Here is a 26,542-nt window from a genome sequence, read left to right as displayed (position 1 = left end):
ACGCTTGGCATTTACCACAGAACACCAGGATTGGCAAATTCGCCATTGGCTCCCTGTGCTCTTCACAGATGAAAGCAGGTTCACACTGAGCACATGTGACAGACATGACAGAGACTGGAGATGCCGTGGAGAGCGATCTGCTGCCTGCAACATCTTCAGCATGACCGGTTTGGCAGTGGGTCAGTAATGGTGCGGGGTGGCATTTCTTTGGAGGGCTGCACAATGTTGGGCTGTGAGCACATTTTTGTACGTTGGGGGGGATGGTTTCGTCCCGGGTGCATTTTTACGTAAGGGGGGTTGGTTTCGTTCTGGGTGAATTTTTGGACGTAAGGGTTTTTTTTTCATCCCGGGTGCATTTTTGGACAAAAGGGGGGTGGTTTCGTCCCGGGTGCATTTTTACGTTAGGGGGTGGTTTCTTCCCCGGTGCATTTTTACGTTAGGGGGTGGTTTCTTCCCGGGTGCATTTTTACGTAAGGGGGGTGGTTTCGTCACGGGTGCATTTTTACGTAAGGGGGGTTGGTTTCGTTCTAGGTGAATTTTTGGACAAAAGGGGGGTGGTTTCGTCCCGGGTGCATTTTTACGTTAGGGGGTGGTTTCTTCCCGGGTGCATTTTTACGTTAGGGGGTGGTTTCTTCCCGGGTGCATTTTTTACGAAAGGGGGTGGTTTCTTTCAGGGTGTGTTTTGCAATGTAAAGGGGGTGGGCTACACTGTATGGGCTGCAGTCAGGCACCTGGAAGGAGCACATATAGTCTACGCTCAACCCTATGGGATCTAGTGATGTGTCGATCACGAACGATCCGACACAAAGAGCCGGCTCCCTGCTGTGAATGATGGGAGCAGGAACCCCAGTGAGAGCCACTAAAATCACTGAATGGCTCTCACTGGACATAAAATCCCGAAGTGAAGCACACGTAACTCCGCCCACCCAAACAAAATACCGCCCACTCCGCAATGTAATTGGTTCCTAGAAAGTGGGCGGGGTTTATGCGGTCTGTTATGGTGGTCTGTTTTCTACACGGATACTGATTTTGACCTGACTCGGTATTGGACAGCGCTACACGTGATCGACAACGTCAGACTGCACCTAGCCAATAGTAAGTGGAAGCTTGGAGCCCGCCTTTTCACTGTTACTATGGGAACACTTCCGCGTTCCACATGCTGCTCGCAGCTTCCGGGCTGGCTTCTCCGGCCTTAGAGCCGTCATGCTCCGCAATGTGTGGGGTCCCTGCTGCGGGATCCGGACGGTGCACACGCTGCTGACGTACGGGGTGACCCTGCTGCTGCTCCTGCACAACCCGGGTCAGTATGTGCCGGGCTCCTCTCCCACGGCTCGGTGTGTGCAGGTATCTCACCTCCTGGGAAAGCTGGGTGCCAGTATGGCCGCCACCACGGCTCCTGCAGGGCGGTCCCCAGCGTTCCCATCCGCCCTGGCTGTGCTGGTGTCTTGTCCTCCGTGAGGATGGCGCTGCGCTCATTATGCTCTCTGCTCTGGGAAATATTCTGCTTTACCCCAATGGTGACTGGGGTTCATCAGGAGACATAGGTGCAGGCTCCACGTCACCCGCTAGTGGGCGACATAACCGCCCCCAGGGTCCGCACAGGGATTATAGGGGATGTCACTTCAGAGCAGGTATTGTGCTAAAGTGAAAACACAACAATTACTTTTTAAATCGTATTTTAAATGACTTTTAACGACAGCGCCACAGAGGTCATTATGGAAATTACGCAACCATGAGACCGCGGAGGCCGGTGATTAGCTGCAGCGGTCACTTGAATGTTACTGTCGAGGTAGCTATTTAGGGAGGGCTAAATTAACCCTTCACTGTTGAGCCAGTGATGTCCAAATTATTCCAGTGTTGCTAGCAACGCAAATGACCACACGGAGACGGGGGTCTCTGTACGGGAGGATCGAGGCAGATCACTAAGCTCGAGGGGTACTGGTCTTCACATGACTGATGCCGTGTTACCAGTCATGGCTGTCGTGGCGCACCCGTCCCCCTGTATACTGCAGTTCACGAATAACGATTTTTGATGACGGTGGTAGGGATGTTTTGCAGGTAGCCATATGCTTGGCTTCAACATCTTCATCAAATAGCCTTTTGAGATCGGTGCAGAGAAGAGCAGTGGTAGCGACGCCTTTGGTGTCATCATTAGCCGTCCTAGTGCAGAATTTCCTAATACATACAGAAATACACCAAAGAACAAGTTTTAGTATCACATATACAACAAGGATACACGCAGCAATGTGTAACAAGCTCTGTAAGATCCCAGCTATCCAGCCCCCAATTCCCTTCAACCAATTGGCTGGATTGAGAAAGGAGAAGGTGTCTGACCACCAACTGTCCTTATTACAATCATTGTCTTTATCATATTGATCTCTGAGTCATTGAATATCTTCTAACTTTAACTTCAACTTCTACCAATAATAATATGGAAAATGTGAAAAACCAAAACATTATGCCCCCTTATTTGCTATTGGCTTGTTGGGTGATGAGGAGCAGTTGATAGGGACCTTCATACAAGGGTTCTAGTCCGTGCTTCCTGACATGCCTCTTTACGACTACCAAATCACCAGGCTTCAGGTTATGACAGGTGTCGGTTTCTGCCGAATCTGGAAAAGAAGAAGAAACTAGAACATGGGTGTTAGCAAGATTTTTACTAAGCTGAATAACACATTGAACAGCACGGTCAGTTTCTTCTGATAACTGCTAAGGCTGGAAATTTGCAACTGGGGGCCTAGTACCAAACAATATCTCATATGGGGACAGGCCATGCTTTGCAATAGGGGTAGTACGAATGTGGTATAGTACAATGGGTAGGAGCTCTGGCCATGGAGCCGTAGTCTCCTGCATCATTTTGGTCAATTGTCCCTTCAGTGTGCCGTTCAGCCTCTCCACTTTCCCACTGGATTGTGGGTGGTGCGGAGTATGGAGGGCTACAGTGGATCCAAGCATTGTCAGAACTTCTTGGTACATATGAGAAGAAAAGGCCGGACCTTGATCACTTTCAACAACTTCTGGAACCCCATATCTGCATATAACTTCCATCACCAGTTTCTTCGCTGTGGTTTTTGCAGTCATGTTGGTAACAGGGAATGCTTCCGGCCAACTGGAGAACCGGGGCCCAGTAGAATTTTTGCACCAGTGCGAGGTCCTGATTCGTTCCTCGATATATAGGTCCATGCCCATATGGCAATAGCAGGGTACATCTGCTTAGGGAGACACACAAGTCGGTCCTTTTGCAGAGACCATTATCCATTTGTGCCCCATCAGTCTTCCATTGCTTCACCTCTTCCTTTGGAGACACTCTGCATCGTCATTAAGCGGTCTCGCGGGGTCCAACAGAAAACTTCAGTCTGTTGTAGATCATCAGGTTCTTGTAGGGTCAATGCTTCTTGAAACTGTTTACGCTGAGAGCGTGTGGTCACTATAGTTGGTTCAACGGGTAAAAGAGCGGCGGCTTTTGCTTGCATATCCGCAAATGCGTTGCCAATAGCCTGTGGACTGGTCCTAGGATCGTGCGCCTTAACTTTGATAATGGCCACCTGAGTAGGTAATTTGATCGAGTCCATGAGGGTTTTAACAGCTTCAACATTTTTCACTGGGGTTCCGGCAGTAGTAATAAACTCTCGATTGGCCCATAGAGCCCCAAAATCGTGAGCAATACCAAATGCATACCGTGAGCCGTGTATATATTAGCCCGTCTGTTCTTGGCCAAAGTACATGCAGTAGACAGAGCCTGGAGTTCTGCTTCTTGTGCTGACTGTGAGGGCGGGAGCGCAGCTGCGTGCACTACAGTGTTCTCTGTGGTAACAGCATATCCAGTGTGGAACCTACCAAACTCGTCAGCATATCTTGAACCATCCGTGTATAACACCAGATCAGGATTTGGGAGTGGATTCTCACTGACATTTGGTGGAGTAGCTGTTTCTTCAATCAGAAGTTGGGAACAGTCATGTTGGAGATAATCCTCATCACGGCCATCTTTCCTTATATCCACTGACAAAAATAAGTGCATAGTCCAAGAAAACGCTGGAGTTCAGTTTCATCTTTTGGGAAAGGAAGGGAGCTGACAGCTATTTTTCTTTCTTCTGCGAGGTGTCTGGCACCCTGAAGGAGACAGTGACCCAAGAATATCACTTGACCAAGGCAGAACTGAAGTCTCGAGGCTGAGACCCGACAGTTCAGTGCTGCCAGATACTTAAGGAGGCTAACAGTGGCAGAAATGGCAAAAGACACCTGCTCATATTTTTTTCAAACTGGTTGGGACTGTTTTGGGCCCCTTGTGGCATAACTGTCCATATTAACTGTCGGCCCTGCTAAGTGATTGCAAATAGAAACTGGCAATCTGGGTGTAACGGAATGCTAAAGAAGGCATTGGTAAGATCAATAACTGTAAACCAAGCAGCATCCTGGGGTATTTGGGATAAAAGAGTATGTGGATTAAGCACCAGGTTTGAGAAACACTTTTACTGGTTCTACTGGCATTTTCCCTATATCATTTGGCCCTTTTAACCAGAGTTTAGATGGTATCTCTGAGAGGTATGGGGTGAGTCATTGATCCTCAAGCAATATTGGGGGTGGATCTGAGCCTATCAGGGCCATCATAACTGTAGGAAGGGCATGCAAAATACAGATTTCCTCACTGTCTTCATCTACATAGGGATTATATAACGTAAGAGCCATCTGACCATCATCTTGGAATTGTATTCCGGAGCGGAACTGTGATAATAAATCTGCCCCTAGTAAATTTACTGGACATGTGGGAGAGATTACGACCTGAGCAGTAACGAGAATTAGCAGGGAGGGGCTGAGGAGCAGGGTTCCCAGTAGCTGAAGTCTGAGGGGGGGGCGAGAGTTTGCTGTGTGGGCTGAAGGGCACACTGTGTGCTCGCAGCTGCGGTGGGGACGAAGGGGGATATGGTGTGGGCTAAGATGGGAGGGGGTACTGAAGCAGCTGCTAGCTTGATTTTTTTTTTTCCTCTCTCTCTCTCTCTCTCTCTCTCTCTCTCTCACAGAGCAGGTTAAAGTCTTCTGAAAACTTTTTTTTTTCCCCTCTGGATCTGGTGAACACATCTTTTATAATCTTTTGCTTAATTATGCAAGGTTCTCAAGTACCAATAGCATCATTTCACTTTGTAAGCCAATAATATTGCAAGAAAACTGGAAACTACATATATGTCCGTATCCAAATAGTAGTAGTAGTATAATGGCATATTCTTCAGAGTTTTACACTCCCGCCTCCCTTATCTTGTACAGATGGGAACAGTCTGGTTTCATGACAGCCCATGCCAATTATAAAAACTTATCTTACAGCAACAAAAATGAAGAAACGAAACCTTCAGAGAATGGATAAAACGAAACTTCAGCTTTGATTTTAGTTTTAACCCTTCACATTACAATGTGAGATTACTGCAGCAAAGTTAATAAGAAATATCAGGGACCACCCTAGGTGGGGGGGGGGGACCGAAATGAAATTATGTTTAATTTTTTATCTAGGCACATTCCTTGATTTTCCACATTTAAAAAAAAAAAAAAAACCCTTTCAATAATATTATACCCTGGAAAATCTGGAGCTGTCTGGAGCCACCACTAGAGGGAGCCGGGGGCCTTAATGCATACTGGCCTACTAATGAAACCTGTGAATACAGTGGGCTCCCCCTTGTGGCTGCAGCTGGGATTTTTCTATTTATCCCATTTGCCATTCGGGGGGCTGGAGCTCTGTAACATGAAAGGACCACAGCGGATTATGCTGGTGTTTGGAGCTTTGCTTTCTTTTAACCCCTTTTTTTTTAATTTTCAGATCACTCTCCACAGGAGAATGCCTGGATCCATCTGCCGACTCTCATGTTTGTGTTAATGGTCATATTCTCCACAGTGCTGTATTATGGAGTGTCACTCATGGACCCGGGATATGTGCTTTCAGACTGTGATGAGAAGGTACGACCTTGTGTGTTGTTATTCGACCTTGTGAATGCAGCTGTGCCCCAGCCCACTAATGTCACTGTCGTCTGTCAGTATCCTTCCTCTACAGCGAACGACAAGCAGGAGATGACATCGCTGAGCCCCGGCGCACTGCGGATGAGACGCTGTGGATATTGCTTGTTAAAGGTGCAGTTCCCCCTCCATTTATGATGGCTTAATGTGATGCAGCCATAATGAAATTGTAAAGTTGTGCTTCCTGCAGTCACCACTAGAGGGAGCTCCTTCCATATAACTGCAGCTAATGGGAGGTGTGTAATTCTCCATGTAGTGAGCTCCCCCTAGTGGTGGCTTCAGGCCACCATAATATTATTATGTAACACAAATGTGTTAGAAATTTTAGTTTTAACAATTGCCATTTTGTATCTCAAACCAATTTTATGGAGTCTTTTTCCTTAAAGTAGTAGTCCCATAGCTGTTGAAAAACTCCACCTCCCTGTGGATGTAAGGGCATGCTGGGAATTGTAGTTTGACTTGGAGATCACTGCCTTACAGGAATGTGTGTGAATCTACAGTGGGTACAGAAAGTATTCAGACCCCTTTACATTTTTCACTCTTTGTTTCACTGCAGCCATTTGGTAAATTCAAAAAAGTTTATATTTTATTCTCATCTGTTACTCTGTTGCCTCATTGGGGGACACAGAACCGTGGGTGTTATGCTGCTGTCCACTAGGAGGCGACACTATGCTTACTCTGAAAAACATTAACTTTGGGTCCTCCTCTGCAGTATACACCCCTGGACGGCGTCAGCCTTCTCCAGTTTTTTGCTTAGTGTCGCAAGGAGGCACACCTAAAAATTTTTTACTCCGTTTTTTCTTACTTGTTTTTTTCCAACAGACTACAGATGAAGAAAAGCGGGTCTCCAGCGAGACTCCCGGCATGGCTCCCTCCTCGATCCCCTATTAGGGGTACCCGGTTGAGGTCGAGGTGGCTATTCCCCAGTCCCTTTGGTACTTGTTCGAAGTCGAGACCCCCCCTCCTTCCCCAGTTTCTTTCGGCTCTGGGTTGAGGTCGAGGAGAGGGTGAAGCCCCCTGACGGTGACAGCAGCACCCTCCCTAATCCCCCTCTAGGGGTATTAGGTTGAGACACCGCAGGTAGGGCCTGTATCAGGCACCATTGAACTGCTTACAGACCCAGGACCCCAGCCCAGCTGCGGGCTCCTGTTGGGACCGGGGGAGGTGCATGCAGGCATGGCACTTGTCAGAGACAGGGCTCCCTGCGCCCCTGTCGCTGCGGCAGCACCAGCTGCATAGCGCCCCAAGGGACCCTCCACAGGGCCCCGTTCGCGCTCATGACCCCACCGCTAGCCTTCCTTTCATTCCAGGGGAGTCTGGGTTAAATCCGACCACCCCCGGACAACTGCGCCGTCCTGGAGCCCTTCTGGGCATGAGGTCTCAAATTTAGGCCGCGCTTCGGCCTAGCCGAAGTCGCCGCCTCACATAGCACTCGTTCGTCCCCCTCCAGGGAGAGACACGGTGGCTCTAGATCACCTTCACCATCCCCTGACAGAGACAGACAGCGTGGATCTCCACAACGATCCCCGACCACAGAAGACCTCCACCATAATTCACCCGCTAGGGAGCTCCTTAGCGATGCGCAAGACTCAGAAGGCATATGTGACTCTAACTCAGACAACGAAACAGAGAATTCTCTGATACCTTGTCCCCCTAGTAATACAGTGCTAGTTGAGGATATAATCTCCTCCATCCTTCGGGTGCTGGACATTTCTGATCCAACCCCGCAAGCCCCAGAACACAAGATTTGCTTTGAGACTGTTCTGAAACCACCTAAGGTCTTCCCTAATCACCCGGAATTTCAAAAAATACTTTCTAAGCATTTTTCGCAGCCTGAGAGAAAATTCGCCAATCGCAAATACTTAGAAGCAAAGTACCCCTTCCCACAGAAGGACACTAAGGAATGGACAGATCCACCCGAAGTGGACCCCCGAGTCTCTAGGCTAGCAGCACAGACTCTTCTTTCACTTCCAGACAGCTCAACCCTCAAGGGCGCAGCAGACAGGCAGGTAGAACGCATGGCTCGTTCAATCTTCGAAGCGGCAGGAGCTTCTATGGCTCCCGCGTTTGCTTCAGTCTGGGCGGCCAAGGCCATTCTAGCCTGGGCTCAAAAATTGCAACAGGGCCTCCAAGCTTCAAATCCTCAGCTGTTGGACCAGGCGGTTCAAATAGCAGTAGTAGCAGATTACATGATCCATGCAGCTTTGGATTCTGCAAGAGGTGTAGCGGGAATAGCATCAAACGCCATCACGATCCGGCGTATCCTCTGGCTGAGGGAATGGAAAGCGGATGCGGCCTCAAAAAAGTCCCTCACAAATCTCCCGTACTTCAGTGGGCGTCTTTTTGGTGAAAAACTGGATACAATGATATCCAACACCACCGGGGGTAAGAGTACCTCTCTCCCAATCTCGTTTCCGATCCTTTCGGAATTCTTCAGGCTGGTCCGTCTCACGCCCAGCACAAAATCGTAACCGCTCCCCCCGCAGAGACAACACAAGGGCGGCACAGAGGCCAGACAGGACCTGGCAGTCAAAAGCAGGCCAGGCAAAGTCCAAAGGAGGAAAATCTCAGACTTTCTCCTCATCATGAATCACAGCTTCCGGAAGACACCCCACTCGTAGGCGGACAACTGCTACTCTTTCAGCAGGTCTGGCTGCCTATTACAGAAGACAGGTGGGTCAAGGAAATCGTGTCTTCCGGATACAAGATCGAGTTTTCTACCAGCCCACCGAACCGGTTCTTCCTCTCCGTTCCCCCAAAACCACCACTCAAGGCTCGAGCCTTCCATCAAGCGGTTTCCTTCCTCCTTCAAGCAGGAGTCATAGTACCGGTTCCTGCAGACGAGCGCTTCCGAGGGTTCTACTCCAGTCTGTTTGTAGTTCCCAAGAAGGGAGGCAGTGTCCGACCCATACTAGACCTAAAACAACTCAACAAGTATGTTCGGATTCGTCATTTTCGCATGGAGTCCCTCCGGTCAATCATTGCGTCCATGGAGAAAGGAGAATATCTTGCCTCCATAGACATACAAGACGCATACCTGCATATACCAATTGCTCCCGCCCATCAGAGATTTCTCAGGTTCACAATCGACCAGGACCACTACCAGTTCGTTGTCCTCCCTTTCGGACTCGCCTCGGCTCCCAGAGCGTTTACTAAGATCATGGCAGCCACCATGGACGTTCTACACTCCAGAGGCATAGTAGTCGTTCCATACCTGGACGACCTTCTCATCAAAGCTCCCACCTTCAAGGACTGCGAGTTCAACGTCTCAATCACAATCGACACTCTGAGTCGCCTGGAATGGTTAGTCAATTTACAAAAGTCATCGACTACCCCGAGTCAGTCTCTGACCTTCCTGGGGATGCTATTCGTCACCTCCAGGGGTCTGGTGCTCCTCCCCAGGGACAAGGCACTGGCTCTCCGTCTAGGAGTTTGCATACTCCTCCGCAATCCCCCCTCCGATCTCTCCGGTTTGCCACGAGAGTCCTCGGCAGGATGACAGCAGCAATGGAGGCGGTACCATTTGCCCAGTTTCACCTCAGACTTCTTCAACTGGCCATCCTCAAGTCCTGGGACAGGAATCCATTCTCCCTCGACAGGGAGTTCCGGTTAACATCAAAAGCCAGGACGTCCCTACACTGGTGGCTCAAGCCAACCTCGCTTGCAAGGGAAAAATCCTTTCTCCCAGGCCAATGGAAGGTTTTGACCACCGATGCAAGCCTGACGGGTTGGGGCGCGGTGCATCTACATCACAGGGCGCAAGGCAAGTGGTCACCAATGGAAGCGAATATGCCCATCAACATCCCGAAATTTTGTCAGATCTGCCATCGCTGGGGGACCCCGGACATGGACCTGATGGCATCTCATCTCAATGCCAAGGTCCCCAAACTCATGGCCAGGACGCGCGATCTAAGATTGCTCAGTGCAGATGCCCTGGTTTAAGACTGGACCCAGTTCCAGCTTCTGTACATTTTTCCACCCCTCCCCCTGATCTCCAGAGTCCTGAGGAAGATCAAACAAGAGGGAGTTCCAACCATCCTAATCGCACCAGACTGGCCCAGGCAAACATGGTACGCCGACGTCGTACAACTCGCAGCCCCCTGGCGTCTCCCCATCCGTCCCGACCTTCTGTCACAAGGCCCATTCTTCCATCAGAACTCAGGGGCTCTCAATTTGACGGCATGGCCATTGAGACCTGGGTTCTGACCCAAGCAGGTTTTTCACCGGATATCATTACAACCATGATCAGGGCACCGAAGCCAGCTTCCGCCAGGATTTACTACCGTACCTGGAAAATTTTCTTTACTTGATGCGAATCTCATGGACAGACTCCACTCCTCTACTTTCTCCCAAAGGTTCTTGGCTTCCTTCAATCGGGCCTGGACGCCAGGCTATCCCTGGGCTCGCTTAAGAGCCAGGTGTCAGCGCTCTCAGTGCTCTTTCAGAGGCGCATTGCTAAGAAGCCGCAAGTGAGGACTTTTCTTCAAGGGGTTTCCCGGTTGGCTCCCCCCTACAAACGTCCATTAGACACGTGGGGCCTCAACTTGGTCCTGACAGCATTGCAGGCACCTCCTTTTGAACCTCTTAAGGAGATCCCTCTCCGCCTTCTATCACAGAAGGTGGTCTTTCTAGTGGCAATCACTTCGCTACGCAGAGTCCGAACTTTTGGCACTTTCCTGCAGACGGCCCTTCCTGGTTTTCCACCAGGACAAGGTGGTTCTCCGTACAGTCCCATCTTTCCTACCAAAGGTTGTGTCCAGCTTCCATCTCAATGAGGAAATCTCACTGCCTTCTCTTTGCCCGGTTCCGGTTCATAGAGTGGAAAAGGCTCTGCATACGCTTGACCTTGTCAGGGAATTGCATATATACGTGTCTAGGACTGCTCCCTTCCGAAAGTCTGATTTCACTTTTCCTCCTTCTGGAAGGCGTTCGCAAGGGCCTACCGGCTTCCAAAGCCACCCTTGCCAGGTGGATCAGGTCCACCATACAACAGACTTACCGCCATCACAATTCTCCTCTTCCGGCCGGTATCACGGCACACTCTACGCGTGCGGTAGGGGCCTCCTGGGCCATTCGGCACCAAGCCTCGGCTCAACAAGTGTGTAAGGCGGCCACCTGGACTAGCCTCCACACGTTTACAAAATACTAGTGTTCATACCCAGTCCTCAGCGGATGCGAGCCTGGGTAGACGGATCCTGCAGGCGGCAGTACCCCTAGTCTAGGGAACTGTCAACACAATATTCGTCCACTGCTTCCCACCCAGGGACTGCTTTGGGACGTCCCACGGTTCTGTGTCCCCCTATGAGGCGACAGAGTAAAGATTTTTGTGTACTCACTGTAAAAATCTCTCTCTTAGCCTTAATTGGGGGACACAGCTCCCACCCTGTTGCCCTTATGGACCGTTGTTTTGGTTGAGTTCTCATATTGTTCTTTGAGTTTGTACATAGTGGCCTTATTACAGGCATGGTTATGTTATTCCTATTATGTTCCTCCTAATGATTTTGCACAAAACTGGAGAAGGCTGACGCCGTCCAGGGGTGTATACTGCAGAGGAGGAGCCAAAGTTAATCTTTTTCAGATTATGCATAGTGTCGCCTCCTAGTGGAGAGCAGCATAACACCCACGGATCTGTGTCCCCCAATTAGAGGCTAAGAGAAAGAGATTTTACGGTGAGTACACAAAAATCTCCTTTTTTCCTTTCTAATTTTAACATTTTGAATTTACCAAATGGCTGCAATGAAACAAAGAGTGAAAAATGTAAAGGGGTCTGAATACTTTCCGTACCCACTGTATATATGTATTAGTTTTCAAACCTTATTAATGCATATAGAGCTATTTTGCAACTCTGCTTGCTGTCAGTGAACATTCTTTATGGAGACTAAAAAAGTTTATTTTTAAAAATGATAAAAAGTAACTCTGAGTTCTGGCAGCAAGGCCAGGATATCTTTATGCTGCCGCTCAGCAGGAATTCTGACCACCCCCCAGTCTGATAAATAATGGCCCACTGATGTCGAAGTTCTGGAAAGATTAATCTCGTCTCATCCCGCAGCAGCCGATGAGGGCTCGACACTGCAAATCCTGCCAGCGCTGTGTGCGGAGATACGACCATCACTGCCCATGGATCGAGAACTGTGTGGGAGAGAAGAACCATCGAGTCTTCATCTTCTACTTGGCTCTTCAGCTGCTGGTGCTGCTCTGGGCTGTCCACATCGCCTGGTAAGAGAAGGTACATCCCATCTAGAAATGTATCACCATAACTCAGGATCAGTACAGGATCAGTAATGTATGTACACAGTGACTGCACCAGCAGAATAGTGAGTGCAGCTCTGGGGTATAATACAGGATGCTACTCAGGATCAGTAATATAATGTATGTACACAGTGACTCCACCAGCAGAATAGTGAGTGCAGCTCTGGAGTATAATATAGGATGTAACTCAGGATCAGTAATGTAATGTACATTTTGTGGCCAAAAGTATTGACACCCCTGCAATTTTGTCAGATAATACTCAGTTTCTTCCTGAAAATGATTGCAAACACAAATTCTTTGGTATTATCTTCATTTAATTTGTCTTAAATGAAAAAACACAAAAAGAATTGTCCTAAAGCCAAATTGGTTATAATTCCACACCAAACATAAAAAAGAGGGTGGACAAAAGTATTGGCACTGTTCAAAAAATCATGTGATGCTTCTCTAATTTGTGTAATTAACAGCACCTGTAACTTACCTGTGGCACCTAACAGGTGTTGGCAATAACTAAATCACACTTGCAGCCAGTTGACATGGATTAAAGTTGACTCAACCTCTGTCCTGTGTCCTTGTGTGTACCACATTGAGCATGGAGAAAAGAAAGAAGACCAAAGAACTGTCTGAGGACTTGAGAAACCAAATTGTGAGGAAGCATGAGCAATCTCAAGGCTACAAGTCCATCTCCAAAGACCTGAATGTTCCTGTGTCTACCGTGCGCAGTGTCATCAAGAAGTTTAAAGCCCATGGCACTGTGGCTAACCTCCCTAGATGTGGACGGAAAAGAAAAATTGACAAGAGATTTCAACGCAAGATTGTGCGGATGTTGGATAAATAACCTCGACTAATATCCAAACAAGTTCAAGCTGCCCTGCAGTCCGAGGGTACAACAGTGTCAACCCGTACTATCCGTCGGCATCTAAATGAAAAGGGACTGTATGGTAGGAGACCCAGGAAGACCCCACTTTTTACCCCGAGACATAAAAAAGCCAGGCTGGAGTTTACCAAAACTTACCTGAAAAAGCCTAAAACGTTTTGGAAGAATGTTCTCTGGTCAGATGAGACAAAAGTAGAGCTTTTTGGGCAAAGGCATCAACATAGAGTTTACAGGAGAAAAAAAGAGGCATTCAAAGAAAAAAACACGGTCCCTACAGTCAAACATGGCGGAGGTTCCCTGATGTTTTGGAGTTGCTTTGCTGCCTCTGGCACTGGACTGCTTGACATTGTGCATGGCATTATGAAGTATGAAGACTACCAACAAATTTTGCAGCATAATGTAGGGCCCAGTGTGAGAAAGCTGGGTCTCCCTCAGAGGTCATGGGTCTTCCAGCAGGACAATGACCCAAAACACACTTCAAAAAGCACTAGAAAATGGTTTGAGAGAAAGCACTGGAGACTTCTAAGGTGGCCAGCAATGAGTCCAGACCTGAATCCCATAGAACACATGTGGAGAGATCTAAAAATGGCAGTTTGGAGAAGGCACCCTTCTAATACCAGGGACCTGGAGCAGTTTGCCAAAGAAAAATGGTCTAAAATTCCAGCAGAGCATTGTAAGAAACTCATTGATGGTTACCGGAAGCGGTTGGTCGCAGTTAATTTGGCGAAAGGTTGTGCAACCAAGTATTAGGCTGAGGGTGCCAATACTTTTGTATGTCCCATTTTTGGAGTTTTGTGTGAAATGATCAATGTTTTGCTTTTTGCTTCATTCTCTTTTGTGTTTTTTCATTTAAGACAAATTAAATTAAGATAATAATACCAAAGAATGTGTTTGCAATCATTTTCAGGAAGAAACTGAGTATTATCTGACAACATTGCAGGGGTGTCAATACTTTTGGCCACAACTGTATGTACACAGTGACTGCACCAGCAGAATAGTGAGTGCAGCTCTGGGGTATAATACAGGATGGAACTCAGGATCAGTACAGGATCAGTAATGTATGTACACAGTGACTGTACCAGCAGAATAGTGAGTGCAGCTCTGGAGTATAATACAGGAGGTAACTCAGGATCAGTAATGTAATGTATGTACACAGTGACTGCACCAGCAGAATAGTGAGTGCAGCTCTGGGGTATAATACAGGATGTAACTCAGGATCAGTAATGTATGTACACAGTGACTTCACCAGCAGAATAGTGAGTGCAGCTCTGGGGTATAATACAGGATGTAACTCAGGATCAGTAATGTATGTACACAGTGACTTCACCAGCAGAATAGTGAGTGCAGCTCTGGAGTATAATACAGGATGTAACTCAGGATCAGTACAGGATCAGTAATGTATGTACACAGTGACACCACCAGCAGAATAGTGAGTGCAGCACTGGAGTATAATACAGGATGTAACTCAGGATCAGTAGTGTAATGTATGTACATAGTGACTGCACCAGCAGAATAGTGAATGCAGCTCTGGAATATAATACAGAATGTAACTCAGGATCAGTAATGTATGTACACAGTGACTTCACCAGCAGAATAGTGAGTGCAGCTCTGGAGTATAATACATTACATTACTGATCATGAGTTACATCCTGCATTATACCCCAGAGCTGTACTCACTATTCTGGTGGTGCAGTCACTATGTACATACATTACATTAGTGATCCTGAGTTACATCCTGTATGTACACAGTGACTGCACCAGCAGAATAGTGAGTGCAGCTCTGGGGTATAATACAGGATGTAACTCAGGATCAGTATAGGATCAGTAATGTAATATATGTACACAGTAACTCCACCAGCAGAATAGTGAGTGCAGCTCTGGGGTATAATACAGGAGGTAACTCAGGATCAGTAATGTAATATATGTACACAGTGACTCCACCAGCAGAATAGTGAGTGCAGCTCTGGGGTATAATACAGGAGGTAACTCAGGATCAGTAATGTAATGTATGCACACAGTGACAGCACCAGCAGAATAGTGAGTGCAGCTCTGGGGTATAATACAGGAGGTAACTCAGGATCAGTTCAGGATCAGTAATGTAATGTATGTACACAGTGATTGCTCCAGCAGAATAGTGAGTGCAGCTCTGGGGTATAATACATGATGTACTGATCCTGAGTTACAGGATAAGTAATCATTGGTGTACTTTAAAAAAATAAATAAATTTTGACCTAAATATTAAAATTTGTGAGTCCTCATTGGTTGATACCTTTTAATGGCAAACTGAAGAATTCTAGAAGGTATCAACCACTGAGGATTCTCAAATTTTAATATCTACACCGTACAAAGATATATTTTTCCTGTGTTTAATTATTTTTGTTCATCTTATCCTTTTTCTAGCATTTTAATTTCTTTGTTCAAGAAACATCTTTAAACAAGATCCTGCCATTCCCTTTGCAAACCTCAGATAATCTGCTACATACCTACAGCCGTCACTAGGGGGAGCTTCATACACTAAAACAGGATTTTTGGTTGCTTACCGTAAAATGTTTCTCGGAGCCTTCATTGGGGGGACACAGGAACCATGGGGGTCTTTGCTGCTGCTACTAGGAGGCTGACACTGTGCCCAAAAAAGTTAGCTCCTCCTCTGCAGTGTACACCCCACCGACTGACACTGGGATATTCAGTTAGTGAGAAAGCAGTAGGAGAAGCAAGATGTAAAAGAGAAAGAAAACACACAAACTCAAACTGTAACAATACAATAACCAGAGCTATTAAACTTGGGAGGGTGCTGTGTCCACCAATGAAGGCTCCGAGAAACAGATTTTACAGTAAGCAACCAAAAATCCTGTTTTCTCTATCCCTTCCTTGAGGGACACAGGAAACCATGGGACATCCCAAAGCAGTACCCGAGGGGAGGGAACAGCAGACAACTCCAGTCAGGTCTGAGAACTCACCGCTGCCACATGCAAGGTCTTTCTACCTAGGCTGGCATTCGCCGAAGCGTAGGCATGGACCCTGAAAATTTTTTCGAACATGTGGAGGACCGAACATCGCTCTGCAGAAGTGCAGGGCGGAGGCCCACTGCCCAAGCAGAGTGTGCCTTAAACCCAGAAGGCGGCACTCTGCTCTGACCCGGTAAACCTACAATTGCCGTCTGGGGTCAGCAAGCAATCGCTGACCTGGAGGCCAGAAGGCTTCTGTACACACGAGCCCGTGTAGCGAAAAAGGGGGAGGGGCGGCCTTAGCCTGATGAGAGAGCTACGGCAGGTGAGTCCGAGCCTGAAGAAAGGAAGGGAATCCAGAGCAATGGACAGAGCCATAGAGAATGTCTGTAAAGTACAGCAATAGCACTAAACCTGTGATCCAAAGAAAGTGCAAAACCTCTGCTGCAGACTCTGCGAAACTTTGGAGAGTGGTTGAGAGCCCGAAAGGGAAGGTGATAAAATGAAAATGGACCCGTCTCTCTCAAAACGCAGGAAACTCTGATGCCCTGAAGAAAAAAGGGACATGGATGAAGGCTTCCATGGAACAAAAGGAGTCATGCGGTTCCCAGGACGCAATTACCGAATGGAGAGACTCCATCCTGAAAGGACAAGGATGGGCATCTCCGTTCAGCAATCTTAGATCCACGAGTCATGCGGAGGAACACCCATTAGGAGTGTTCTTGGGGGATCCACTCCTCGCATCACGGAAACGCCTGGAGGAGGATTTAAAGTTTGTGACTTGTCATGGTGGGAGAACTCCTCCTTCAAAGGGAAGCGTTGAAAGTGACAAAGGAGAATGAGGAGATTGAATCTGAGAAAGGAGAGAGCTTGTCCCTCCGGTGGCCTCCTTAAAAATTTGGTCCAGCTTGGAGCCAAATAGACGGGAAACCTGGAAAGGCAATTTGGTAAAGGACTTCTTTGAGGATAAGTCCGCCTGCCACGCCTTAAGCCAAATGGTCCTTCGGAAGGCTACGATATTGCTGGACGCCCGAGAAGCACATACAGCGGCATCCAGGGAGGCGAATACCATGTACTTCCCTGCAAGAGTAATTTGGTCCGTGAGGTCAGCCAGTTCCTCCGGTCGGGCTCTAGAAAGAATGCCCTGATGGAGCAGCTTAGCCCATGTGTCTATAGACTTTGCCATCCAGGTGGAGGCAAAGGCAGTGCACATTGTAGCGGCAACCGCTTCAAAGGCTGACTCTGCCAAGGACTGACTCTGTCGTTGGTATCCTTGAGGGATGCTCCATCTGTGAGAGGAAGGACCGTGTTGGAGGAAAGTTTGGAAACCGGAGGGTTCACAGTCGGGGAAGTGGTCCAGTTCGCAATGAGCTCAGGAGAGAAGGGATATAGAATACCGAGGCGCTTCCCTCTTTGGAATCAGCTGGTCAGATTGTCCTGTTCTTTGGAAAATACCTCCTCAAATTCTTTGAGGGGCAAAGACCTTAGGAGCTAATCTTGATCATCTAAATGAAACCACCATTTCTGCGGGATTCGTAGTTGTATCCTCAATGTTAAAGGTCTGGTTGACTGCCACGATGAGGCTCTGGACCAGGTCAGTCCTATTACAGGTGTGGTGAGAATCCGTGTCCAAGTAATCCTCAGACATTACGTCCGAAACCATCACGGGTAACTCTGGGAAAGAGGACCGAAACAAAGATGTCTGCCGGCGAAGGTCAGAGGGAGAAAGGGAGCTGGAGGAAGAAGTAGAACTGCGCTCCTGTCTAGATCTATTACGGCCTCTGATGGTAGGCACAGCCGGAGACCCCTGCGATCTGCTAGTAACTGTGTAGGTAGGAAAAGACAACCTGTCAAGAATGGATACCAGGGTCTGGGACACCCTGGTGAAGTCCTTGACAGATTGCGACAGAGACGTAGCCCACACTGGGATAGGGGCACCACTCTCTCCTGGGGGAGTAGGGGACTCCTGGGTGGGGTGCACAGGGGGCTGTTGCAGTCCTGACAGAGGGGAGAGGACTGACCTTAAAGGAGTTTACCTTTACACAAAGAGCAGGCAAAGTGTCTGGCAAGAGCAGAAGAAGTAGGAGGACGAGAGCACTCTACTTTAGAGCTAGCCATGATAAGAAGCAGACCCAGTAACTGATGGTGCCAAAAGGTTAGGGGACAGAGAGCTGAGAAGTGTCAGTCTGCAGAGTAGAGATACTCAAAAAGGCAGGTGCTGAAAAACCACCCCCAGGCTTAGTCCAGGAGAAAACCAGCAAGGCTGCAGGGCAATTGCAGGAGGAGAGAGACAGGTCCTAATGAGAAGAGCCACCTTCCAGGTTTCAGCTGCCGGGAAACGGAGGGGTGTGGGTTGAAAAGCCCGCTCACTGAGGCCAGAAGGAGGGGTGGAGCTAACCACCAGAGCAAAGGACAGAGAAAAACCTCTATGGAGCCAGGAGGAGTGGGCGGAGCTAACCACCAGAGCCAAGAAGAGGTGGTGTGTCATCAACAGGTGGGAGAAAAGCCCGCCCGAAGATACTGAGAAGGGAGCAGGGCCAAACGCCAGGACTAGGCTACTCTTAAGCCGGGGCCTAATTTAGTGACTGAGGCCTAGGGAGCAGGGGAGTGCAGCACGGGAGGCCCGGAAATAGCCTTTCCTAGCTGAGGAAAGGAAAAAAGGACGGTGCCAATCATCACACCGTCAGGTAACCGCCAGAATAAAGGTGGAAAACAGGCTCCATATAGAGCAGAAAACCCTGAAAAAGAAACTCGGGAGGAGGGGGGGTAAGAATCATCCATCCTCTTCTGTTGTTTTCCTCCATCTTCCTCTACGTCTTCTTATCTTTAGCCTTTTCTTTCTTCATTACTCAAATCTTCTTCTCTGACTCTCTGGGCCGGAATCTGGCTCAGAGAGAGATAAAGAGATGTACCTCTCCATCCAGCAGACGTCCAAGAATCTGAGTATGAGGGACGGCCATGCCTCCTTAAACCGACAGGCTCTGGTGGTCGAGTGGGTTAGGAGACAGGGGCCAGGACCAATGTTCTGGTCACCTAAACACTCTTCTGCGTTAGGGTCCTGCCAGCTCAACCTATGAGGATACAGGGTGGCAGTACACGCCGCACTCATAGTCTCTATGTGAGAGTACAGTTGTGACTGTTCACACTGTATCCCTCCAGAGTAAGAAGATCCATCTGAAAAGAAACGCAGATCACTGAGGTAGATATGGGTTTAGTGAAAGACCCGCGTCAACCCCTACTGACACTAAGCTAAACTGAATATCCTAGTGCTGGTCGTGGGATGTACACTGCAGAGGAGGAGCTAACTTTTTGTGCATAGTGTCAGCAGCATACACCCATGGGTTTCCTGTGTCCCCCAATGAAGTGATAGAGAAACAATAATTCAGAGTGCAATGTATTAGTATGCAGTAAGCGCCCTCTAGTGACACTTGCTGGTATTTAGCATACTGTATTCTAAAAGGCCGTCTGTAGAGGACGTGGAGCTTTGTCCTACACTAGGGAAGTAATCTGCACATAATTTTGATCAAGGCAGATCGTGAAAATAAAGCAGTGTTTAATCATGGGTAGTTGGCGTGATTAACATAGGCGGGCACTACCCCCATGCCAGCACCTTGCTATACTGCACTCTCCTGCATTACGTGAAGACACTTTTTTTTTTTTTTGTACAGGTCCGGACTCCACTCTGCAGGGACTTGGGGCGAGTGGCTGCGTGCCAATATCTTTTTGCTTGCAGCATTCGGTGTGATCGCAGTGTGCACCGTGGTGGTGAGTCTGCTGCTCTTCAGCCACATGTATCTCATCTCCTGCAATGTCACCACTTGGGAGTTCATGTCCCACCACCGCATCACCTACCTGAAGCAGTGTGACTCGGACACTAACCCCTTTGACAGAGGCCTCATCCGGAACGTATGGAGCTTCTTCTGTACGTGCGGTAATGTGGTCTGGGAACAGCTTTATTTCAGAGACGCCATAAACACAGTGTGAACCTGGACCAAAGATGGGGTAAGAACAGGCTTACTCATCATGGAAAGGGTTGGATAACACGAGACACAGCTCTTAGCCTTGGTGATTGCTGTAAGGACCCTCGCTACCTGTACCCACTAGTATTGACCATTGTGCCTCTCAGGACACATCAGACTCCTCTATAAGCTGAGAAATCAATGCAAGTGGACAGAATAGTACCCAAAGACCAGCACAGCTGGAGGGTGGCACCGATATGCCAGATCCCAGAGGACCCTCTGACGGCAGCATCAGTGTCGTTGTGGTCTGTTATTACCCTGGAGACACAGAAAATCGGCTGAGGAGCTGTATACACAAAACCATGGTTTAGTCAAGCCTGAGTCATTGGTGAAATAGGAATTCTGGTAAGAAATCAGTCGTGAGAAGGAAGAGACCTAAAAACTGAGTTTAGGGATTTTTTTAGCGCAGTAGCCATAGGTAGATACAGGTCTCATTGTCTAATTTTGGACCTCCCCAAAACTGTATAGGGGGCAGCTCCATTTATTGTGGACCCCAGTCATCTCCACCATACAGCACTATGGCTCTGGGAAGGAGACCTATTACCACTATGTGCCAGCAGGACCTCCCATGTCTCTGAGTCCAGTCTTCTGAGGTCAGATTTCCTATTGCTCACTGCACCATTGTCTTAGTAGAGATGTCTATAGTATATGTTGCTGCCTGGCGTTGAGGCTGGAGAACTGCACTGATTTTTATACAATTGTGCTGCTAGATTTGGAATTGATGTAATAAACACTTTACGTATATTGACACTGTCTTATGTGTAAGCAAAGGTCGGCAAGATATTCCACACAAGCACAAAAATCTTTAAAAGTGGGTATCCTTATCCTGCAAAACGCTTATTAAAAATCCTGTGTTTTCAGGAACAGAGGGCTTTTATAATTTACAGCTAGTTATCCGGGTTACTGGCCAACTCTGCAGACCAATAGTGGGCATTGGCAGCACTTACAAGCTCGTTGGTTTAGAGCTTGTATGTGCTGCTATAAAGATGGCCGGATGCAGACAGCCTCCATGCCCCTGCGTTCCTCTTATGATGTAAACGTACAGACCCCTCTGCTTGCAGCATGGGAGCACACAGTCACCATACTTACAGGTCTGAACTGTCAGTCGTCAAGAGCGCACCGCCACCTGCCAAACAGGAAGAGGGAAGGTAGTGGAGCAGTGTGCTCCTGCAGAACGATCATTAGACAATGCTTATCGCTATTTGGAGGTCATGAAAGCTTTAGGTCTGACTTCTTGGATCCTGATCAATCACAAGAGTCCCATGCCTCACCCCTCTGTGTGCCTGGACCAGTAGTGTACATGATCAGACAGACACTCGAGACCCCCATTCTTATGATCGGTGTGGGTCCCAGCTGTAAGCACCTATTGATCAAAATCATTGTTGTTTGTCTCCTTTCCATGGACTATATGTGGTCCAGCAGCTCAGGCTTAGGAGGCACAGTAGTACCTCATACAACCCTTTTTGGAAAAAGGCGACAACGTTATAATCTTTAGAGAAGAAGCTGGTCACAGTCAAACATCACATCTCAGGTTTATTAGTGCACAGAACAGCACGATCCTCCAGACACGTCATCGCTCAATATTGCGTTATGTATTTAAAAGTCCTCCCTGTGTCTTATAAAGGGGTAGCGCGCCTTATTAGGTCCCCAAAAATAAAAACACAAAATACCGATCTCTATATATTACTATCATACATGTGACGCCGACTGTCATCCTCACCCTCCTAGCAGGACAGATCCCGCAAAGGGTTTTTAGTTTTTCTTCTATGTTACACTTTCCTTCATTTGTAGCAGTGAAAACGACTTGTCCTCCCTGGACCACGTCGGGGGTGATGAAATGTATGGATTTAATTAAAGGGGCAGTTGGAAATCTCACCAACTATTTTCCATAAGTCTGTAAAGTCTTCATTCATTACAGAGTAAATCAGCTATCACGGGCGCCGATAATCCGGCAGTGGAGGTAACTTGAACGACCCTTTGGCACGGAGATCAGCAGCTGTCGTAAAGTTACTCTCTGGTCCAGAGAGATAGGGGTCACAGCTTCTGCTCCCCAAGAAGAAGGTCAGAGATAAAGTCAAAGTCCTGGAAAAGAACGTGGTCAGCAGCGGTCAGTGGACGAGGGTCATCGGATGGAGACAGCACAGGTCTCTGCCCGGTGAATTCTTCATCGAAGTGTCGGACGTCAAATGGGTCATTTAGGGCCGGTACAAAGGGTGGCTGCAGCCTGCGGGCAAACAGGGCCCCCCAGTCTATCTCCTGTGTTTGGGCAAACAGACAGCAGGTCAGTAGTGAAAAAGCTAAAGAATTCAATACATCATATTGCTCAGGGGCTATAAAACTATGGGGTATACGCAACTCTCTGTGATCAGCCATAAGTGGGAACTAAGTGACTATTTTTCAATGGGATGAGTTATAAAATAAAGACTCCTTGCTCTTTGTGACATTTTCTAAGTACCTTGTAGAACGGTTGTGTCTTTATCTCTTCCGCATCACCAACTCCAGCCCCGAGACGGCGATCTGCCGTTTTACGAAGTAACTAAAAAAAATAAAAAAAAAAAAGGCTCCAAAAATGCAGTTAAAAGGGTTCACATCATCCCCCTAAAATAAGACACTTCTTTAGTCCTAAATAGCCCCATCTTCAAGAGATGTGCAAATACTCTGCTGCTGTGGACCCTGCTGCATTGTAAAGTCACAGACTCAAACGCTTCCTCCACAGCGGGTGTCAACATTCAGCCGCTGTCATGAGTCCAATAAGTAGAATAAATCCCATATAAACCCAGCCTCCCGGCCTTACACCCTTGTGTAGTGCTGCTGCTATTTATTATATGTTGCTGTCCTATTCGATGTGAGAGAATGCCCAGCCTTCCTTTACAAAGCAGAGACTAGCCGCCATTATTCACCCACCTTCCGTATAATGTTGATGGCCTCGATGGCCAGGAAGCGCGGGTAGCGTACTTCTTCATTCACAATACTGTCAAACACTTCCTCTTCGTCGTCACCAGGGAACGGGCACTAGTCAGCCAGAAATGACAATGGGCATTAAATAATGTTGAGCAGAATAAGAGCCAGCATTATAACATAGCTGGATGGCTTCAGATTTTACCAGTGGGCATCAAAATGGGCAAATCTCACCCATAGTATTTAAAAGGAAATATCCCATGCCAGATGCCAACCAGCAGGTGAGAATATAGCAGGGAGGTAGGACACTTAACAAATGCAGTACCACGAGCCAGCATCATCATGGGTGTAACAGCAGGCATTATTTGCCATGGCACCTTACACGTTATATTAGGGCGGCAGTGTGGGACATATTGCCCAAGCACAGGGCAGCAGATCTGCTGGATCAGGCCTTACCTCTCCTACCAGCATCTCGTAGATCAGCACACCCAGCCCCCACCAGTCCACGGCATGTGTGTACGACGTGTCTGTAAGAACCTCGGGGGCCAGGAACTCTGGCGTGCCGCAGAAGGTGCTGGTCCGGTCGCCATATCCCATACCTGAGACACAACGTAAGAGAAGGGAGGGCGACAGATTATCTTCAAAATGGACATACAAAATATCTGAAAACACCAATTTCCAAGAGACTGGATGACTATCCCATGTGGTTGTGGGTCTCCCAAAATCTTTCCCCAAATGGGGCACTGAAATTCAACATGCCCTTCTATGCTTGATCCTTTGCTCTCAGGGGATATAAACCAACAGTAGAGGGGTCAGTTAGCAGCTTACCTCTCCCCATCAAAAACACATGCAAGCTCAGCTGAAACAAGTGTACATATATACAAGGGATATGTCAGAAGTAGAGTTGAGCTACTTTGGTCGGATCGGGTTTCATGAAACAAAATTTGTTTCAGATGAAACTGGTCCGACTAGGGCAAAAAAAGTCGGAGTTTTGTCCGAAACCCGACCCCAATGCAAGTCAATAGGAAATAAAAGTCGGCATTGAGCAGATGACATTCATCCACTCAATGCAGACTTTTATTTCCCATTGACTTGCATTGGGGTCGGGTTTCGGACAAAACTACGACTTTTTTTTGCCCGAGTCGGACCAGTTTCATCTGAAACAAATTTTGTTTCATGAAACCCGATCCGACCAAAGTCGCTCAACTCTAGTCAGAAGGAATAAACACTACTGAATAAGGCCAGCCTCACCTTCTTTACAGAGCCCGAAATCTGCAATCTTCACAAAGCCGCTGGCATCCATCAGTAAGTTATCCAATTTCAGGTCTCTGAATTGGAGGTAGAAGGTTAAACACTTCTTCCATAGATCGGATATCTTCATGTAGAGCCGACCATACATGTCTAGCTCTTTAGGCGGGGCAGACTCTGGCGCGGCGGGGGCAGACTCTGGCGCGGCGGGGGCAGACTCTGGCGCGGCGGGGCAGACTCTGGCGCATGAGGTCATGAAGCCTGATCTAACAAAATATGACCTTCTACACGAGGGGCAGACATGACTTAGATTCAGCAGACGTTCATACCTGTAAATGATATTTTTCTGGTGCAGGAACTGGAGCCCCAGGACCACACAGGCGGAGTAGAACCTGCCAGAAGAGAGGACGTTAGTGACAGATGACAGACATGACGTATAGAGAATTCCCTGCACATTATCTACCGTGCTGCGGGTTGTGGGAAGACGTTCGCATGTATGTGCATCATCAGGTCTCCACCCGGCATGTACTCCATGACAAAACAAGCGTGTTCTGGGGTCTGGAAGCATCCAAACAAGTTCACCAAGAATGGGTGGCCGGATGAATTCACCACCTCAAAGATCCGCTTCTCACACTGCAGACTAGATGGAAAAGAGCCCCAAAATGGTAAGGGTCAAGGTGCAGCGCGACAGGTGGGCTAGATGTGTCACCCCATGCATCATCACGCAGGCACAGGGTATGTCACCCCACATGCATCACCAGCAGGACAGAGGGCACACCACCTCACATGTACTACCACCTGGTGCATGTCATCTTGCACACATGCATCTCCAGCAGGTCCAGGACAATCATCCCGCACACATGCCATGCATCACCAGCAGGCACAGGGCACGTCATCCCACACACACATGCATCCCCAGAAGCCACAGGACACGTCATCCCGCACACATGCATCCCCAGCAGGCACAGGACGCGTCATCCAACACACATGCATCACCAGCAGGCAGAGGACACATCACATCATGTACCAGCATTGGGCACAGGACACCTCACCAAACGAGGATATGTGAGGATGTACCAATGAGGGTCACTATTATCCAGAGAATTGCAACTAAAGACCTCCATAAACTTTAGAGTATGCCGATTTTGGTGGGACCAACTGACCATCTAATGCATATGGAGGCCACCTGAATCTGACAGATTATATCAGGGCAGATAAGGATCGGCCATGTTGAATTTTGGCAGCCGGTCCTTTTGTTCTTTTCCAGCCGTGGCCAGTGTTCACCTTTCAAACTCGTCTCTGCTCACGATCTCTCGCTTCTTCAGCGCTTTGATGGCGTACAGCTTTCCTGTCCTCTTATATTCCACCAACAGAACCTATAAAAGAAAGCAAGCGTGCATTATATAAGAGTCCATTTATTAGTGATGGAGACGCTCAGTGCTACGAGACTCGTACAATGGATGGAGGACAGCCGCCGGCCCCGCAGGATGCTTGCTAATAGGTCACTGCCTAAAAAACAGTTTCCTGTCCTGTCATGTAACTTTCACAACCAAGTGCGGAGAGGACAGATGATGCAATGGCCACCCCAGGGAGAGCAGATGGAAGAGCATGTGGCCGTTTCCATGCGTCAGACATATGACAAGTGGACACTTCTGCCCCGACTCCTTATACTGCTTGCCGCCATGTTCCTGCTTATAGCCAAGTAGGACTAGGAATAGTGTGATGCCCCATTACTAAGAAAGGATTTGCACAATTTAAAGGAGTTTGGTATAGTTCCCCTTTATCTATTGCTCCAGTAAAAGCCGGCAGACCATTACTGCAAGACCGGTCCCTTTGCAAGGCTATGTGATATATGCAAATGTCGGCCATTATTTTACATGCAAAAGACCTGATGCCGCGTAGTATGCGGCTACTTTACATAACCAAATCCCGCAGACTACATTGAGCTGCTGAGAGCAATCAGTCCCTGGGCTGTGGACAGCTGGGGGCGCTACAGAGACCACACCGCACCCTGAAGAGGCCGCAAAGTACAGACACTTCCAACCAGCCAAAAATGTGAAAAGACAAAACTCGGCCCTACATGCTGCAGAGCGGCGGATCATCGGATGAGTACAAGGGGCTCCTGATGCTCTCCCCGATAACGTGATGGATCGGGTAGGTGGAACATCGTAAAATTTAAAGTCACCAGTGAATAAAAGGGATGCAGAGAATAAAAAACACATACCGTATATACTCGTGTATAAGCAGAGTTTTTCAGCACTTTTTTTGTGCTGAAAACACCCCCCCTTGGCTTATACATTATCCCAGGAGTC

The 26,542-nt window shown here is 48.0% G+C and overlaps 2 protein-coding genes across 7 annotated transcripts in view; one reads left to right on the top strand and one right to left on the bottom strand.

Annotated features, from left to right (window-relative positions):
• The first annotated feature begins 987 nt into the window (after window positions 1-987).
• ZDHHC12 (zDHHC palmitoyltransferase 12) lies at window positions 988-20,832 on the top strand. Of its 5 annotated transcripts, none has more exons than XM_073541127.1 (5): window positions 988-1,095; window positions 5,804-5,940; window positions 6,019-6,111; window positions 12,047-12,213; window positions 19,734-20,832. In XM_073541127.1, exons 2-5 carry the CDS (start codon window positions 5,848-5,850, stop codon window positions 20,047-20,049), a joined length of 669 nt encoding a protein of 222 aa, XP_073397228.1. In that variant the 5' UTR covers window positions 988-1,095; window positions 5,804-5,847; the 3' UTR covers window positions 20,050-20,832. The 5 variants fall into 5 exon arrangements, with proteins under 5 accessions (XP_073397228.1, XP_073397229.1, XP_073397227.1 ...); XM_073541128.1 differs by having other exon boundaries at window positions 1,057-1,095; window positions 5,879-5,940; XM_073541126.1 differs by lacking the exon at window positions 988-1,095 and adding an exon at window positions 1,124-1,300 and having other exon boundaries at window positions 5,879-5,940.
• Window positions 20,833-21,604: 772 nt separating this feature from the next.
• The window catches only part of PKN3 (protein kinase N3), a 56,746-nt gene continuing 51,808 nt past the window's right edge, over window positions 21,605-26,542 (bottom strand). For both annotated transcript variants that reach the window (XM_073541122.1, XM_073541123.1), the window contains exons 14-21: window positions 25,515-25,606; window positions 24,694-24,870; window positions 24,560-24,622; window positions 24,234-24,310; window positions 23,439-23,581; window positions 22,989-23,096; window positions 22,540-22,620; window positions 21,605-22,340 (exon numbers count right to left, since the gene is read on the bottom strand). In XM_073541122.1, the coding sequence (XP_073397223.1) occupies window positions 22,119-22,340; window positions 22,540-22,620; window positions 22,989-23,096; window positions 23,439-23,581; window positions 24,234-24,310; window positions 24,560-24,622; window positions 24,694-24,870; window positions 25,515-25,606 (963 nt within the window). In that variant the 3' untranslated portion in view covers window positions 21,605-22,118. The remainder of the gene's footprint in view (window positions 22,341-22,539; window positions 22,621-22,988; window positions 23,097-23,438; window positions 23,582-24,233; window positions 24,311-24,559; window positions 24,623-24,693; window positions 24,871-25,514; window positions 25,607-26,542) is intronic.

This window comes from Dendrobates tinctorius, unplaced genomic scaffold (assembly GCF_039654945.1).
Source record: "Dendrobates tinctorius isolate UK_male_01 unplaced genomic scaffold, ASM3965494v1 ptg000120l, whole genome shotgun sequence".
NCBI lineage: Eukaryota > Metazoa > Chordata > Amphibia > Anura > Dendrobatidae > Dendrobates > Dendrobates tinctorius.
The sequence above is the reverse complement of the archived record's forward strand: the minus strand, read 5'-3'. Positions and strand labels throughout refer to the sequence as shown.

What these genes read in the sequence shown, in the direction of transcription:
- ZDHHC12 (XM_073541124.1), top strand. Translation starts at nt 1,204, where the DNA reads ATGCTCCGCAATGTGTGGGGTCCCTGCTGCGGGATCCGGACGGTGCAC. An exon ending in TTTCAGACTGTGATGAGAAG is followed by an intron (nt 5,941 to 6,018) that starts GTACGACCTTGT and finishes GTCGTCTGTCAG; the next exon opens with TATCCTTCCTCTACAGCGAA. An exon ending in TGGGCTGTCCACATCGCCTG is followed by an intron (nt 12,214 to 19,733) that starts GTAAGAGAAGGT and finishes TTTTTTGTACAG; the next exon opens with GTCCGGACTCCACTCTGCAG.